General features: G+C 44.5%; 1 protein-coding gene across 6 annotated transcripts in view; it reads right to left on the reverse strand.

The window, feature by feature from the left end:
- Window positions 1-18,802, reverse strand: part of NAP1L4 (nucleosome assembly protein 1 like 4) — a 56,427-nt gene that overhangs the window by 36,027 nt on the left and 1,598 nt on the right. For 5 of the 6 annotated variants that reach the window (XM_073347273.1, XM_073347271.1, XM_073347272.1 and 2 more), the window contains exons 2-4: window positions 13,029-13,060; window positions 9,270-9,331; window positions 5,183-5,282 (exon numbers count right to left, since the gene is read on the reverse strand). In XM_073347273.1, the coding sequence (XP_073203374.1) occupies window positions 5,183-5,282; window positions 9,270-9,331; window positions 13,029-13,060 (194 nt within the window). Of the gene's footprint in view, window positions 1-5,182; window positions 5,283-9,269; window positions 9,332-13,028; window positions 13,061-15,635; window positions 15,833-16,750; window positions 17,476-18,802 lie in introns of those variants that run through there. The other variant, XM_073347269.1, reaches the window with a different exon arrangement.

Consider the following 18,802-nt stretch of genomic DNA (forward strand, 5'->3'; position numbering starts at 1 on the left):
AGACCCCAACTCCGTGCCCTAGCCAGGGGGTGCTGCACGCTCCGCCAGGCTGGGCGGTTTTGCCACCGCTTCGCTCAGCCCCTGCCTCCCTCATGCTCCCCCGCCCGAGACCCTCTGCCCCTACTAACAAAAATGATTTAGTTTGCAAGTTTACAAACATTTTTATCCTAAAGGAATAAAAATATATCTTTCCTTGTAAAATTTCAAAAGCACATTATTCCTTGTACACTCTAATCCCTCTACTCTGACATAACGTGGTTTCACCTAGAACGTGGTAAGATTTTTTGGCTCCCGAGGACCGTGTTATATCGGGATAGAAGTGTATATAAATATATACATTGACAAAACAAAGGCCAAATTCCCAGATACGAACCAAACCTCCAAAAGCTTCCCTGAACAGATTAGCCTGTTCTCACACAGAAAGAAAAGTTCCAGAAGTGTTGAACCTTCACTTTATATCCTAGTACTGACCCTAGAGAACTCAGTTCTAAAAACCAAGCATAACCCAGTGAGAAGACAGATGATGATAGAAGCAATCTGGGCCCTAGTCTACACTACGATTTTAGGTTGAATTTAGCAGCATTATTTCGATTTAACCCTGCACCCGTCCACACGATGAAGCCATTTACTTAGACTTAAAGGGCTCTTAAAATTGATTTCTGTACTCCTCCCCCGACGATGGGATCAGCACTGAAATCGACCTTGCCATTTCGAATCTGGGGTAGTGTGGTCGCAATTCGACGGTATTGGCCTCCGGGAGCTATCCCAGAGTGCTTCATTGTGACCTCTCTGGACAGTGCTCTCAACTCAGATGCACTGGCCAGATAGACATGAAAAGGCCTGCGAACTTTTGAATCTCATTTCCTGTTTGGCCAGCATGGCAAGCTGCAGGTGAGTGCAGATCTCATCAGCAGAGGTGACCATGATGGAGTCCCAGAATCGCAAAAGGGCTCCACCATGGACCGAACGGGAGGTACGGGATCTGATGGCTGTATGGGGAGACTAATCTGTGCTATCAGAACTCTGTTCCAAAAGACGAAATGCCCAAACATTTAAAAAAAAACAAACTCCAAGGGCATGAAGGACAGAGGCCATAACAGGGACCCGCAGCAGTGCCGCATGAAACTTAAGGAGCTTGGGCAAGCCTACAAAAAACCAGAGAGGCTAACGGCCGCTTGGGGTCAGAGCCCCAGACATGCTGCTTCTATGATGAGCTCCATGCCATTCTAGGGGGTGAAGCCACCAGTACCCCACCCCTGTGCTTTGACTCTGTCAATGGATTATCACGCAACAGGGATGCGCATTTTGGGGATGAGGAAGGTGAGGAGGAGGAGGTTGAAGATAGCGCACAGCAAGCAAGCAGAGAAACTGTTTTCCCTGAGAGCCAAGAATTGTTTCTTACCCTGGACCTTGAGCCAGTACCCCCCAAACCTACCCAAGGCAGGCTCCCGGACCTGCCACGCAGAGAAGGGACCTCTGGTGAGTGTACCTTTGTAAATATAATACATGGTTTAAAAGCAAGCGTGTTTAATGATTAATTTGCAGCCAGTACAGCTACTGGAAAAGTCTGTTAACGTGTCTGGGGATGGAGTGGAAATCCTCCAGGGACATCTCCATAAAGCTCTCCTGGAGGTACTCCAAAAGCCTTTGCAAAAGGTTTCTTGGGAGGGCAGCCTTATTCCATCCTCCATGGTAGGACACTTTACCAAGCCAGGCCAGTAGCATGTAGTCTGGAGTCATTGCATAACAAAGAATGGCAGCGTATGGTCCCGGTGTTTGCTGGCATTCAAGCAACATCCGTTCTTTATCTCCGTGTTATCCGCAGGAGAGGGCTATCATTCATGGTCACCTGGTTGAAATACGGGAATTTTATTAAGGGGACATTCAGAGGTGGGGGGAGGGGTGAAGTGATCATCCCAGAGATGTGGGGGAGGGGTGGGGTTAAGTTGGTTTGTGCTGCACTTTAACCTGAAAACTGCAGCCCCTCCTTTTAAACTGCCAACCCAACAGCTGTTTGGTATGGGAAATGAGGGCACTGCTGTTTGAAACCATTTCCAAGTTATGAAGGTTAAAGAAGCCGAAAGACTGTGACTTACCATGGCTGCCTGCAAGCCGAATTCTGTTGCTCGCTGGCCCTGCGTGTGCGATCTCCCACACCAAACCGGCAGACCCTCAATATAAGAGGCAAAATGCGACCTTGTACCGAAGGCACATGTGCTATGTAATGTTAACAGCAAGGTTCAGCCTGAAAGAGTCTACCCATTGTTCTCTAAAATGTGTCTTTTTAACTACTACTCTCCCTCCCTCCCCCCCCCCCACAGCTGCAAATGTTTCAACGCTAACACTATCATCTCCTTCCCAGAGGCTAGCGAAGATTAGAAGGCAGAAAAAAAAAAAACAAAAAAAAAACACACACTGGTGAGGAAATGTTCTCTGAGCTCATGCAGTCCTCCCACACTGAAAGAGCCCAGCAGAATGCATGGAGGCAGACAATGTTAGAGTCCAGGAAAGCACAATGTGAACGCGAGGACAGGTGGCGGACTGAAGATGATAGATGGCATCAGCTTGTTGACAGAAAGCAGGAGTCAATGCTGAGGCTACTGGAGGATCAAACAGATATGCTCCAGCGTATGGTTGAGGTGCAGGAAAGGCAGCATGAGCACAGACCCCCGCTACAGCCTGTGTAACCAACTGCCCTCCTCCCCAAGTTCCATGGCCTCCTCACCCAGAAGCCCAAGAACGTGCCCTCCTGTACTCTAACCGCTCTGGTGTCTGGCTGTGTGTAATCAGCGGCCAGGCGATTTGCCTCAACCTCCCACCCTGCCATAAACATCTCCCCCTTACTCTCACAGATATTGTGGAGCACACAGCAAGCAGTAATAACAATGGGAATATTGGCTTCGCTGAGGTCTGAGTCAGTAAACTTCGCCATCGCACTTTTAAACGTCCAAATGCACATTCTACCACCATTCTGCACTTGCTCAGCCTATAGCTGAATAACTCCTGACTACTGTCCAGGCTGCCTGTGTATGGCATTAAGGGGTAGGCTGGGTCCCCAAGAATAACGATAGGCATTTCAACAACCCCAATGGTTATTTTCTGGTCTGGGAAGAAAGTCCCTTGCTGCAGCTGTTGAAACAGACCAGAGTTCCTGAAGATGCGAGCTTCATGCAGCTTTCCCGGCTATCCCGTGTTGATGTTGCTGAAACATCCCTTGTGATCCACCAGTGCTTGCAGTACCACTGAAAAGTACCCCTTTCAGTTTATGTACTTGCTGCCTTGGTGCTCCGGTGCCAAGATAGGGATATGGGTTCCATCTATTGCCCCACCACAGTTAGGGAATCCCACTGCAGCAAAGCCATCCACTATGACCTTCACAATTCCCAGAGTCACTACCCTTGGCAGCAGCAGCTCAGTGATTGCGCTGGCTACTTGAATCACAGCAGCCCCCAATCCAAATTGATTCTTGACTGACCGGTAGCTGTCTGGCATTGCAAGCTTCCACAGGGCTATCACCACTCACTTGTGACCTCTGAGGGCTGCTCTCATCTTGGTATTCTGGCGCTTCAGGGCAGGGGAAAGCCAGTCAAAGTTCCATGAAAGTGCCCTTATGCATGCAAAAGTTTCACAGCCATTGGGAATAGTCCCAGACCTGCAACACTGCGGTCCCACCAGTCTGTGCTCGTTTCCCAGGCCCAGAATCAGCGTTCCACGGCATGAACCTGCCCCATTATCACCATGATGTCCACACTGCCGGGGCCCATACTTTGAAAGAAGTCTGTGTCCATGTCCTCACTCTCCTCACTGCGCTGCCATTGCCTATTCGCCTGCTTTTGCAGATTCTGGTTCTGTGTACACTGCTGGATAATGCACGTGGTGTTTAGAACAGTCATAACTGCTGTGGTGATCTGAGCGGGCTCCATGTTTGCCGTGGTACGGCGTCTGCAGGAGCGCAGAGTCACAGCAGAAGCAGCGAGTGGATGACAATGCTGACAGCAATATGGCGCCCACACAGAAAAAGGCACGAAACAATTGTTGGCTGTTGCTTTCACGGAGGGAGGGAGGGGGGAGCAAGGGGTAGGCTGGCAGTAGATGGTGCAGTACGACTGCTGGCTGTCATTGTCTCCTGGGTGCTCGTGGTGCTGCTGGCTGGGACAGCAGCCTGAGGCAGAATGGCCCCCTCAAGGATTGAACTCACAACCCTGGGTTTAGCAGGCCAGTGCTCAAACCACTGAGCTATCCCTCAGCAAATATTCCAGGCAGGATTGAATCTCCATTAGATAAAACTTAAAGAGAATGACCTGAGTCACTCCCATGTCTGCCCTGGCGTCCCGACAGACCTCACCAAGGCCAGCCAAGAGCACCCAGGAGACGACGAGGACGGCTACCAGTCGTAATGCACCGTCTGCTGCCACAAGGCAATGAGCTGCTGCTGTGTAGCAATGCAGTCCCGCATCTGCCAGCGCCCAGGAGACATATGGTGACAGTGAGCTGAGCGGACTCCATGCTTGCCATGGTATGGTGTCTGCACGGGTAACCCAGGAAAAGAGGTGCAAAACGATTGTCTGCCGTTGCTTTCATGGAGGGGTGCGAGGGGGCCTGACGACACGTACCCAGAACCACCCGCGACAATGTTTTTTTGCCCCATCAGGCATTGGGATCTCAACCCAGAATTCCAATGGGCCGTGGAGACTGCGGGAACTGTGGGATAGCTACCCACAGTGCAACGCTCTGGAAGTCAACGCTAGCCTCAGTTCTGTGTATGCACTCCGCCGACTTAATGGTCTTCAGTGGGGACACACACAATAGACTGTATAAAATATATTCCTAAAAAAACGACGACTTCTATAAATTAGACCTAATTTCGTAGTGTAGACATAGCCTCAGAGAAGTGATCTAAAACCCAGTTAAGGGGAATTGAAGTTTGACATAAAAGCCAAGTCAAGTTAAGAAACTAAACACTAAAGTGAACTACTCTCCTATCAGGATGCAATCTTAAGTTAATAGTTTGTGGAACTGATCTAGGACAATTTGTGTCATCCTCTCTAAGATGTTGGCCATTGCACCATCTATTAAAGCAGCAACACTCCTTACTCTGCCATTTCTATTTTTCTGACTAAATAGTAAATCTGGTCTGTTATTTTTTCAGTCTTGCTGAAAGTCTGATATGCATTGTACTCACGTTTCAATATAGCTTGAAGGAGTGTGAGAGGAATTGTCAAGTCGCTCCTGCAGTGCTGCTAAGACTTGTGGATTTTGCATGACTTGATCTGCTAGCTTTTCTATGAAAATAAAAACATTCTTAATACATTTGGATTGATTTGGTGCTATATTAAATATTTTGGTAGCACCATTAAGCAATATTATTGAACCCCTGGATCATAACTATAATCACTACTGTGCTGAACTGTCAACAGCAGTAAAATTGGTTCAGACTCAAACCAGAAAGAGAAGCGATATTGATGGGCAGGAGAATGCATATGGAGAATCCCAGAATCATAGAAATGTAGCACAGAAGGGACCTTGAGAAGTCATCAAGTCTAGTCCCCTGTGCTATGGCAGGACCAAGTAAACCTACACCATCCTTGACAGGTGTTTGTATAACCTGTTTTTAGAAACGTCCAATTATGGGAATTGCACAACCTCCCTTTGGAGCCTATTGCAGAGCTTATCTATCCTTACACATACAACATTTTTCCTAATTTAAACCTCGCTTCCTGCAGATTAAGCCAATTACTTTTTATTCTACCTTCGGTAAACATGGAGGAAAATTGATCATTGTCCTCTTTATAACAGCCCTTAATATATTTGAAGGCTTATCAGTCTTTTCTAAAGCCTAAAAAATGCCCAGGGTTCTACCCCCTGCCAAATCTGTCTCTCATACAACAGGTTTTCTAAGCCTTTTAGTTTTTCTGTGGCTCTCCTCCACGCTCTGTACACTTTGTCCATATCTTTCCTAAGATCTGGCATCCAGAACTGGGCACAGTACTCCAGATAAGGCCTCACCAGTGCTGAGTAGAGTGGGATAATTACCTCCAATGTCTTATATACCACACTCCTGTTAGCACATCCTAGAATGATATTAGTCTTTTTCATAGCTGCATCACATACTTGATTTTCATTCAATTTGTGATCCACTATAACTCCCAGATTCTTTTCAGCAGTACCACCACTTTATTCCCCATTTTGTATTTGTGCATTTGAATTTTTTTTCTTCTTAAGTGAAGTACTTTGTACTTCTACTTATTGAATTTCATCTTGGGGAATTCAGACCTTTTCTCCCATTTGTCAAGGTCATTTTGAATTCTAATCATGTGCTCCAAAGCTTTTGCAACCCCTCCTAGCTTGATGTAATCTGCAAATTTTATAAGCACGCTCTCCACTCCATTATCCAAGTCATTAATGAAAATATTGAACAGCTCCAGATCCAGGACTGACCCCTTTGGGACCCCACTAGATATGCCATCCCAATTTGACAGCGAACCATTGATAACTAATCTTTGAGTACGTTCTATCCACCAGTTGTGCACCCACTTTATAGTTATTTCATGTAGACCACATTTCCTTAGTTTGCATATGAGAATGACTTGAGGATGCCAACTGCATCTTTTCCAGTTGAGAAGCATGGCCAACCTTTGCAATCAAGGTTCAGGGCGTGGTGGATTCATAATGTTCTCTGAATAGCATCTGGAACTTGCAAGTTTTCTACCCTCCATTTAAGCCTGGCTAAAGAGCTTGAGCCAGTCTTAAAAAGGAGGTGGGAGTGGGAAGAGAACAGAAAACTGCTGTGTTATATTTTTGGCCAGGCTGCAAACTAACTGGGCTGTCCTTGAAAACTGTCAAAAGCTTTGAGTAATGCAGAATGTAGCAGCCCAGCTTTGAGCATGGCAAGGTCCTATGAGCACTGTACTGGCCATTGTTCATTTCCAAATACGATTCAAGATTCTGGTTACAATTTACCAAACTCCTCAGATGGTGTGGAGCCAATTACCTGAAAGATCATGTTTTCCCATGTCCCACTATGGGAGTTCAGATCTATTGCATTGCTCCCAAAGTTAAACTCTCCATGGGAAGCAGCAAGGTACTCTTACCAGAAAAATCTATGCTTTTTAACTCTCTCCCTTTAGTGGCCTGCTCAAATTTAATAAGCTTCACACGCAATTTAAGACTTCCAAAGCCTTGGAAAGATTTTTGATTCAATTTAATAGTAGGGATTGGAAGCCTGATATGAAGCATGTGGTTTCCACTGCTGGCCTTTAAGCATAAAAGCCGCTTTTTTAAAATATAGTTTTGAAAGCATTTAGGTGCTTGGTGCTGGCCCAAATGTATTTCTAAATTTACCAAAAACACCTATGAAAGAAATTTAAGGTCGCAAAGCACCCAGATTATGCAATGCCAGTATTAAGGTTGCCTGTGCAACAATTTTTCTCCCTCCTTGTAACCATCTTTTACGTACTTGAAAAGGTATGTCCCCTCTCTGTCTTCTCTATCTCCCTCCCCCCAAAAATCTTCCATCATAGGTCATGTTTTCTAGACCTTTCATCGTTTTTGTTGCTCTTCTCTGGACTTTCTCCAATTTGTCCCCATCTTTCCTGAAGTGTGGTGCCCAGAACTGGACACAATACTCTAGGTGAGGCCTAATCAGTGCGGAATAGAGCGGAAGATTACTTCTCATGTCTTGCTTACAACACTCCTGCTAATAAATCCCAGAATTATGGTGGGGTTTTTTTTTTGGCAACAGTGTTACACTATTGACTCATATTTAGCTTATGGTCCACTATAACCCCCAGGTCCCTTTCTGCAGTACTCTTTCGTAGGCAGTCATTTTCCCATTTTGTGTGTGCATAACTGACTGTTCCTTCCTAAATGGAGTACTTCGCATTTGTCCTTATCGAATTTCATCCTATTTTCTTCAGACCATTTCTCCAGTTTGTCCAGATCATTTTGAATTTTAATCCTATCCTCCAAAGCACTTGAAACCCCTTCTAGCTTGGTATCTTCTGCAAACTTTATCGGTGTCCTCTCTATACCACTATCTAAATCACTGATGAAGATATTAGCAAAGCCAGAGCCAGAACAGATCCCTATAGGACCCAACTCGTAATGCCCTTCCAGCATGACTGTGAACCACTGGTAACTACTCTCTGGGAATGGTTTTCCAACCAGTTTTGCACCCACCTTATCGTAGATCCATCTAGGTTGCATTTCCCTAGATTGTTTATGAGAAGGTCATGTGAGACAGTATAAAAAGCTTTACTAAAGTCAAGATACACCCTGCCAAAGAAAGCTATCAGGCTGGTTTGACACAATTTGTTCTTGACATTTCCATGCCGACATTTACTTGTCACCTTATCTTCTGGATGTTTGCAAATTGATTGCTTAATTATTTGCTCCATTAGCTTTCTGGGTACAGAAGTTAAGGTGACTGGTCTTTAATTCCCTGGGTTGTCCTTATTTCCATTTTTATAGATGGGCACTATATTTGCCCTTTTCCAGTCTTCTGCAATCTCCCCCCCTTGTTCCATGACTTTTCAAAGATAATCGCTAATGGCTCAGATATCGTCTCAGTCAGCTCCTTGAGTATTCTAGGATGCATTTCATCAGGCCCTGGTGACTTGAAGATATCTAACTTGTTGAAGTGATTTTTAACTTGTTCTTTCCCTATTTTAGCCTCTGATCCTAACTCATTTTCACTGGCATTCACGATGTTATACGTCCAACCACCACCAACCTTCTTGGTGAAAACCGAAACAAAGAAGTCATTAAGCACCTCTGCCATTTCCACATTTTCTGTTATTGTTTCCCCCCTCCCCCCATTGAGTAACAGGCCTACACAGTCCTTGGTCTTCCTCTTGCTTCTAATGTATTTGTAGATGTGATGTACACAAAAGACTGTCCATTTTAAAATGTTCATAACTTTAAAGATATGCAACTAATGATCTTCAAACTTTGAAGAAACTTGCCAGAGCTTTACAAGCCCAGTCTGAAGTTTCTATTTTGTCGTCATTTTATTTAGTTGCAAAGTGTTCTCATCAAAGATAAGGGTTTTCACATTTGAACAAAATTGGATCAACTGATTTGGTCAAAACTTAGAAATGGCCTCTCAGCCTTAACTACAGGTCACTACCAGAGCCTTAAATATACACATGCATACACAATTTTGGATGTAAACACTTCGTTGTATAGAAAATGATTTCAGTGTACAAGAGAAACAGGAGGCTTACCACTACTAGCGTAACCTTATACAGTTACTTACTATTCACACTTACCTTTTTTATCACTTGCATGTTTAGCAGCTTCCACAGAATCTGAGGCAGCATCTTCTGCTTTACTAAAGAAGCCAAAGTTAGATTTACACACCAAAAGGTAACACCAGCTCAATATTTGTTACTACATCTAATTATGAAATTACTAAAAGTATTTTATATTACATATAAAGGAATGCTGTTTTTAAAGTATGATGCACAGCAAAAGTTTAAAATATGCAGATCCCATTAAAAGACATCTGTTGTCATCAGTACCTTGTGCTCAGATGGCTGAGACCTGGATATCAGAGTTTGGATATCAAGCTAATTGTTTTCTCTCATAAAAGAAAGAAGCTGAGGGAGCTGTAGAGTCAGCACCTAACTCCCTGTGTGGAAGGTTCTCACATGAACTGAGTGACCCTGGAGCTGCATGCATCCTCCCTTGGCCAGGAGGATGTTGCAACACAAGGCACTTGAGAGTGCAAGGCTTATTTGATTTTCATCTAAGAGTGGGGAGCAATCCAAACTCTTTAAATGGTGAGGGAAGGAGAAAGAGATAAAACTGATCATTCAAAGCCTCTCTGTACAGGAGAATCTAAAACAGAACACCCAGAAAGTCCTGCGAGAAGAAGAATTTCAGAAAAGCATATTTGGGGATTTATTAAAATTTGGATAACCTAAATTCAGGGACAATCAAGGTTTACGTTTACAAAGAAAAAATAATATGAATCCCCTTAAAACCAAATTCTGGGAGATGTGCTGGCTATAAAAGCTTCCCCAGCAACATAATTTAGACTTGAAGGCGCAGAGAGGTCAAACGTAAGCAGGTATGTCTCTTAATACCCGCAGTGCAGACTGGCCTGTGTCAGTGGTTCCTTATCACACAGTGTGAACCATATCTTATTAAAAGGTAATCTTGTGAACCATCTCCACTGCCGTTTGCGCTCATGTAGACTACTTCCTCACTCATTCACAACCACATAACAACCCTGTTGCAGCTACAGCAATTACTTACACAGAAAAGTGACAAAGGGAAATGGAAGTATTTTAGCCATCTTTTACTCAATTTAGCTCCTGTAGACAAAAAGGGACCAGCACCATGTAGCTGGTCAGCAAGTGCTCCCCATGCCACTGGTGGTTCACAGACCATGGTTTGGGAATCCACTGAAAAAATCATCTCTAAATTCAAATGCAAGGAATGTATTTTTTACCATTTTCATAAGCTCTTGTTTATTAACTAGACTGTAAATTCTTCAGGGCAGTGTGTTCATATGCTTGTAATGCACAATATGTAAGGCCCTACTTGAATTGCAGGATGATTATCAAAAAAATTGTGGCCAAGTTGCAGACAACCCATGGGAAATTTCGGAAAAGTAATAATGATCCATATTATTTGTGGTCCATTACTTTTCCGCTGTTGGCCGCCTGGTGCTCCTCCCACTGTCAAAACTGCTTTGGAAGCCTAATATCACGGAAATTGCGGATTCCGCAATATCGCAAGTTAAGTAGGGCCGTGATACACTAGCAGCTATGAAACTTAGAAAGTAAAAAAATACATGCCAGATGCAGTTTTATATTATTTCCCTACTCATATGTACTGAATATATTTCTAATTAAATAATCAAAGAAGACACTTTGATTACCACAGTTAGAGAAATCTGAGAATCAGATTTGCCCTAAAGATGGTAAAAAAAGAGCTGTTAGGGCAAGTGAGTTAAAGCTGAACCTTCGCTATTAATATGTAAACTTTGTTTCAGAGACCAGTGTATTTTTACTAAAACTCTAGTTCACAAACTTAGTTTTAGAACATTACATTTTGGTGGAAGCAAAGTCCTTCATGTGTAGGAATAATGTTATGTGCATCACGTCCAGATATCTACAAGATCAAGATTATATGTTCTTTCCCCTCAGAAATTTAAAATATAAGCAACATCTTATTAGTACAAAACAGAGTAATTACACAGGGGACTCACTCCCAACTGAGGCAAGAGCAATATTGGGACTGTACAAAAGCATGCAATCAGAAGAATTAAATACAGCACAGGGCCTCAAAGCTCAGATTATTTCCCTATACCTGTAAAACCTCGGATCAAGAGGGATTTTTTTCTGAATCGCAGTAAAAGCAGTTACTTTTAACAAATTAGAAAAGAGTTGCAATTTCAGGTTGTCTTCTAAAAAAAAAAACAAAACAAAAAACCTACCTTAACAGCAAACTGAAAAAAGTACTTGTACCACTTAAACTACTATGTTGATAAAATCACTTCCTTGTTTCTAAATGTCCATCTAAAATTTAAGATAATTGTAATATACTTTATTCAGAGTCTAGACAATTACTCCTGGGGGAATTCTGCACCATGGCACATGCGCAGAATTGATGTCCCCTGCAGATTTCTTTGCTTCCCGGCAGAAAAATGACTTTCTGATGGGGGAAACAAACGGAAGCCATAAGAGCGGTCATGCAGCCCTCCCCAGCAGTATGTTTCAGGTGCCCAGAGCAGCTGGCAGAGAGGTAAATCCCCAGTCCCGCCCCCTGCCCCACAGTGAAGACCTGGCAGGTGGCTCCTTCCCTGTGCTGGGCTCTGCTGCTATTCCCGGCTGGGCTGGGGAGAAGGGGACTTCCTCTTCCCCTGCACAGCATCTGGGGTTGGGTCAGACCCACCTGCAGATTTCTCCCCTGGCTGTAGGAAGCTCTGCAAACTCCCCTGCTTCCTGCACCCATCGTTCCTCAGCTGCAGGGAGTGAGATCCCTGTACAGGGAGCTGCTTCCCCTATCCACCCAACCCCCGTGCAGCCAGGCCCCTTCATACCCAGACTCTCCTGCTGAGCCTCACCCCACCTCCCGGCAGTCAGAACCCTCTGATCAGCCCCACTTCCCCTACACTGCCCCAAGCCCCTCACACCCAGATTCCCACTCAACCGAGCCCCAACTAGCTGCACCTGGATCCCCTACTGGAGCCCCACTCCCTCCCAGTATCTGGATCCTCCACTGAGCCCCACACACCCAGACCCCCCTGCCAAGCTCTATCCCCGCTGCAACCCAGACCCACCCCCGTTGAACTCAAACCACCTTCACTTGGACCCCCCACTACAGAGTCCCATTACTGTTGTACTCAGAACCCTCCAACAAGCTCCTGTGCACCCAGATCCTCCACCGGGTCACCCGCATCCAGATTGCTCCACACAGAACCCTCTCAACCCACACCTGGATTCCCCCACACTAGGATCCTGCCTTGCTGAGCCTGCCTGCCCACAACTGGCATGGAGGGCCAGGACCCTGGGCTGTTTCTATAGGGCTGGCCCTGTCCTTGCACTGTGCCATGGTTGGGTTCAGCCTCACCGCTGAGCCCGTGTGCCAAGGGAGGATGGGGGGGGGGGTGAAGGCTGCACAGTGATCTCCCACCTCTGTGCAGCCAGTGGCCTGTGCTCCCCAATGCCATGCTGGAGCCTCCACATTTATTTGACAAATAAAATTGGCAGATTTTTGCAGAATTTTAAAATATTGTGCGCAGAATTTTTAGGTGCAGAATGCCCTCAGAAGTAGACAATACTAAGAACAGAGTGATTTTACACATGACCATTTGTGCAACATTCTTCGCTTCCCATGCACCAATTCATTTTCCTTTTTTGTGGAAGAAAGCATTAAATGTTCTGGCTAACCTTCTCAATTTTTGATTTGCCAAGTTTCATGAAAGAATCACATACTAAGATACTGGTGAGCTCTGAAGATAGGTAAGTAGCAAATCATTTCTGTTTAGAACAGATATTGAGAGCATTCTGACTTACCTGTTATCTGCCATCTGTATGCTTGTATCCACCTACAAAATAAAATATAAAATGTTTAGGAGACAAAATACTGTTATATAAAATTATCAAAATCTGATTAAAACCTGAAGATGCTTGCAATAATAGCTGCAGGATCTGCTAAGGAACAGTCAATATACCAACAGCCATCAGCAGGATCTTATATACTGTACATCTTTCACTGGACTACTCACACCAAGCATCACATCTGAATGTAAGTTTATGAGCAGCTGTTCTATGATGTGAACTCATGGAATATTTGTTTTTAAATGGTTAAATAGCTCTTTACATCCCTTAAAAGTATTGCAGCCTGTAATCTGTTCCTCTGGCATCATAAAACCTGAGCTATATACTAAAAACAAAAGTGTTAAAACCTAGGTTATGTATCAGTAAGATAGTTCTATTTAGTAAACCTCCTATATAGGTTCCCCGCTCCTTTTCTAAAAAAAAAAACGTATTTTTTCCTCTTCTGTTACCCAGTACTTAGTCATCTCATTCACCTCCTGTCCCAAACAGGAGTACACATACATATTCTTAAACACAAACCTGACAAAGGGCAGTACAACTAAAGAGCTGAAATACTCCTGACTCAGAAGTTTTAATGATCAAGGTTTCCCTTTTTCCCCCACTTCCTAGTCTTTTCCTCCCATACTCTTTCCTAACTTGAGGAGAGAAAGCATGCAGTATTCCAGCATTTCCTTCTATCTCTTGCCCCACACTAAACCTCATACCTGGCCCTAAACACCAGTTTATAATCTTATTCTGTCTCTGACCCAATGACTATTTGCATATTCATCCCAAGTGGAATAGCTTCAAAAGGAGCTATTTAGGGAGCCCTACATAAGAATATCCCACAGCTCAGCGATTAGAACACTCTCCTGAGAGGTAGGAGTCCCTTGTTCATATCCTCTCCCTTCATGAGGCCAGGAGGTGGTGGGGGGGACTGAACCCAGGTCTCCCACATTCCACGTATGTGTTCTAACCAATGGGCTAGAAGTTAAGGTGGGCACCACCCCCCTCTTCCTCCTTCAGCAGACCGATTTTGAATGAAACCTGATGTGGTATGCAGCCTCTGAGGACACCTACCTTATCAAGCTCCGCATGGGAGCTAGGCGGGAGAATGCCTATCTTCCCCTGGTTCGTGCACTGATCTGAGGTTTAGGTTCAGGAAACCTAAAGTGAGGCAGCAATGCGTGTGTCCAGAAGCAGAAACTTCTGCACCTAGAGAATGTTTACCCTGAAAACTCAAGACACCAAGTCTAGGCCCCTACAGAAGTCAGTTGGAGTTGTGTGTATCACAGTAGAGCCTACAGTTGTTACTTAGGAGCCAAAGGCTGGGATATAGGTGCCTAAGTACCTTTGTGGATTGGGGCCTAAGGCCCAGTTTGACTGTTGCCATGTGTCAAGCAAGCTCTGAGGAAGGCTAATCTCCTACATGGTAGGTATAAATTAACATCAAGACAACAACCCCTGCTGCAATATTCTAGTATCAAGCACTTACATATCTCCTAGAAATTCAAGGTGTCAGAATTTAGAAATTTAGGGCATTCACAGAGTCCAAGGCCAGAAGGAAACATTGTTACCAGCTAGTCTGATCTCCGATATAAAAGGCCACAGAACTTCCAAAAAAATTTCTGCAGCATATTTTTTAGAAAAAACTTTCAATCATGATTTAATAATTATTTGTGATGGAGAACCCACCACTTCCCTTGGTAAATTGTTCTAATGATTAGTTATTCTCACTGCTAAAAATGTATGCCTTATTTCCAGTCTGACTTGGTCTAGTTTCAAATTCCAGCCATTGCATTGCATTATACCTTTCTCTGCTCCCAGGGGTTCTCAAACTTAATTGCACTGCAACCCTCTTCTGACATCAAAAATTACTAATGACCCCAGGAAGAGGGACCAAAGCCTGAGCTAGCCTGAGCCGCACCACCCAGAGCGGGGGAAGGAGGTGTCCAAAGCCAAAGGGCTTCAGCCTCAGGTGGGGGGGCCTGTAACCTGAACCTTCTGCCCATGGCTGAAGCCCTCGGGCTTCAGTCCCAGGCCCCAGCAAGTCTAACGCCAGCCCTGCCAAGCCCATTAAAACGGGGTTGTGACCCACTATGGGGTCCCAACCCACAGGTTGAGAACCGCTATGGTAGACTGAAGAGTCCATCATTAAATACTTATTTTCTGTTTAGATACTCAGACTACAATCAAGTCACCCCTTAACCTTGTCTTTGTTAAGCTAAATAGACAGACTCAAGAGCTCAGTCACTATAAGGTGTGATTTCTAATCCTTTAACCATTCTCATGGCTCTTCTCTGAACTCTCTCCAGTTTATCAACCTCCTTCTTGAATTTCAAGCACCAGAGCAGGACACAATATTCCAGCATCAGTTGTACCAGTGCCAAACAGATGTAAAATAACCTCTTTATTCCTATTCGAGATTCCCATGTCTATGCCTCCAAACATTGCAGGAGGTCATGTTAAGCTAATTATCTACCAAAACCCCCAAATCTTTTTCAGAGTCACTGCTTCCCAGGATAGAGCATTCCATCCTGTCAATATATATGTCTAGGAACAAAGAATATAGGCTATACTGACTTTTAGCCATATTAGACATCGTTTGCTTGAGCACAGCTTCTGAAACAATCCAGATGGCTCCGTATCAGTGACCTTTCCTCTTCATTATTTACCACTCCCGCAGTGTGTGTCTTATCTGCACACTTCATCAGTGATTTTATGTTTTCTTCCAGGTCATTAATAAAAGAGTTAAATAGTGTAGGGCCAAGTACAGATTCCTGCAGGACCCAATAGAAACATATAATTATAAATGGGAAATATCATGAAATGGATATTTTGAGACCTATTAGTTAGCCATCTCCAAATTCATTTAACATGTGTATGTTAATTTTATATCATTCTAATTTTTAAATCAAAGTGTTATGGGGTCCTAAGTCTAAGTATATTAGATCAATACTATTATCTTTATCAACCAAACTTGCAATCTCATTAGAAAAAGATATCAAGTGAGTTTGATAGAATCTATTTTCCATAAATCCATGTTGATTTGCATTAATTACATTACCCCCATATAATTCTTCATTAACTGAATTTTATATCAGCTGCTCCATTATCTTCCCAGGGATCAATGTCAGGCTGACTGGCCTGTAATTAAGGCTATGTTTTAGTCATGGTATTTTTAGTAAAAGTCATGGACAAGTCACGGGCAGTAAACAAAAATTCATGGCCCATGACCTGTCCATGACTTTTACTATATACCCCTAACTAAAACTCGCACGGGGGGCTGCGGGTGCTCGGGGGGGGGAAGGAGACAGTCCGGGGGCGCTGGCCCAGGACCCCACTGGTGCTGGAGGTGGTTAGCGGGGGCTTCCTACCCAGCTCCAGGTGCTGCAGCTCCTAGGCGGCAGATGGGCCATGGGGCTCCACACACTGCTCCTGCCACAAGCACTAGCTGCGCAGCTCCCATTGGCCGGGAACCGCACCTCCCCAACCCTCTGCCCCTCCCACACACCCAAACTGCTGTGCTTCTGAGCCAGCACCGGCTGCTACAGAAGTCATGGAGGTCACGAAAAGTCACGGAATCCGTGACCTATGTGACAGACTCACTGCCCTGCCTATAGTTACCCAGGTCACCCTGTTTATCCTATTTAAAATCTGGCACAACATTAGCTTTATTCTAGTCTTCTGGAACTTACCCAGTGTTTCAAAACTTATTGAAAAGGGACTTTCAAACAGAGCTCTTCCAGTTAGAGAAAACTTGAGATGCACAGGAATCAAAAAAATAGTACAACTTTTAAAAAAAGCTCTTCCTACAAAGATCACAGAATTGCCTGTGATTGTCTTAGGTGTTGAAGGGACAAATATTAAAAGAATGTTCTTGAAGAGTTAAGTATGATAGAATCAGGTGTTTTCAAATGCAAGTCAGACAACCAATCAGAGTGCATTTCAATGAGAAATTAAGTGATATCACGGAGTCTCCATGTTTACTGCCATAATTATTTCCATGATAAGCAAGCTCAGTTTACAGTTTTGTAACAGTTGCCACTCAGATATTGGAACTTAGAATCAAGAGAGTTATTTCTTGGGCATCACCACCAATAAACTTTGCAGGACAAGTTACGGTCATTAGTGACAGAATATTAAAACAAAGAAGAACAAAACAAAAAAACCCCACCTCACTAGTCCTAGGAAACATCGCTGCAATTAAAGTCTGCCTGGTGCAAACCAGACACAATACAGGTTAGTTGAAGCAGCATAGGAATGGAAATGATTGGGGGGTAGGGGAGGGTCTCATCCCATGTAGGGCCCCAAAACAAAAGTCAGCTACAGAAGGGAGGGCTTGTTCACCCCTAATGGGCACAGCTTTGAAAAAGGTCCTGCAAGCTTAACGTCAGGAGGCACCACCCCACAAGAGGAAATGCATTTTGAAAAAGAAAGCTTTCATTTTGTTTAAATAAAGGTTTTCTAGTCCTTACAGTTGCATGTAAACCAATGCACAGAGGAAGAAGCTGAGCCTTCTGCACTGGGAAGAGTGGTAAAATGAGGCCCAGTCACGACCAGACCACCCCTCCACTCAGTTAGCCCCTGGATCCAGAATTGTGCAGGGGAGAATCCTCCCATTCTGGGTGCACTAGGACTCAGGTGGTACCTCCCGTCTCCCACCTCATCATGGGGGTTCTGTAAGAGTCAGCCCAGAGACTCCAGCCAGTAGGGGAAGAAGCAGCCAAAAAGCCAAAGCATACCTTTGGACCTTTGCACATGCTCTAATAAATTTGTTTGTCTCTAAGGTGCCACAAGTACTCCTTTTCTTTTTACAGATACAGACTAACACGGCTGCTAACTCAGAGAACTTTCTGTAGTTCTGTCTGGACTTGCTCCACCCCTGAGTTCATTGGCTGTTTATTCTAACCCTCCTACCTCCTAATCCCCACCCCCCATTCTCACAGTCTCTTCACCTAAACCTCAATCCACACCTATCTAATTTCTTACCCCTTTACTCCCCTGCCCCCTCTCCTCCCTTCCCTCTTATTTCCATTTAGATTATCCCTTCTTAAGCAAACACACACCCTCAAAAAGGAAACAAACAGCATAACCACCATGTCTAATGCCATAGAATCATAGAATATCAGGGTTAGAAGAGACCTCAGGAGGTCATCTAGTCCAACCCCCTGCTCAAAGCAGGACCAATCCCCAATTTTTGCCCCAGATCCCAAATGGCCCCCTCAAGGATTGAGCTCAGAACCCTGGGTTTAGCAGGCCAATGCTCAAACCACTGAGCTATCCCTCCCCCCTCGATCACTCTACTTGTTTTATACCCACATGTGCATGCAGGTCTTGTTGAATTAGACTGTAAGCATTTTTGTAAGCAGGTACCATCTATTGTTTCTACAGCACCTAGCTCAATAAGCCCCCAGTCTTGGTTGGCCCTTAGGCATCAGAGCTACCCCTAGGGGACAGCAAATTGGGGCAACCGCTCCAGGTCCCCACAGGCTGGCACCACCTCCCCCAAAAACAAAACACACATCACAGACCATGAAATCTGGTCTTGTGTGCTTTTAGCCTATACTATACCAATCTCATGGGGGAGACTAGAGTGTCTCAAACTGAGAGAGAGGGTCCTGACCCAAAAAGGAGTTGCAGGGGGGGTCACAAGGTTATTTTAAAGGGGATCATGGTATAGCTGCCCTTACTTCTGTGCTGCCTTCAGAGCTGAGCAGCTGGAGAGTGGTGGCTGTGGGCTAGCAGTG

This window comes from Lepidochelys kempii, chromosome 6, assembly GCF_965140265.1.
Source record: "Lepidochelys kempii isolate rLepKem1 chromosome 6, rLepKem1.hap2, whole genome shotgun sequence".
Taxonomy (NCBI): Eukaryota; Metazoa; Chordata; order Testudines; family Cheloniidae; genus Lepidochelys; species Lepidochelys kempii.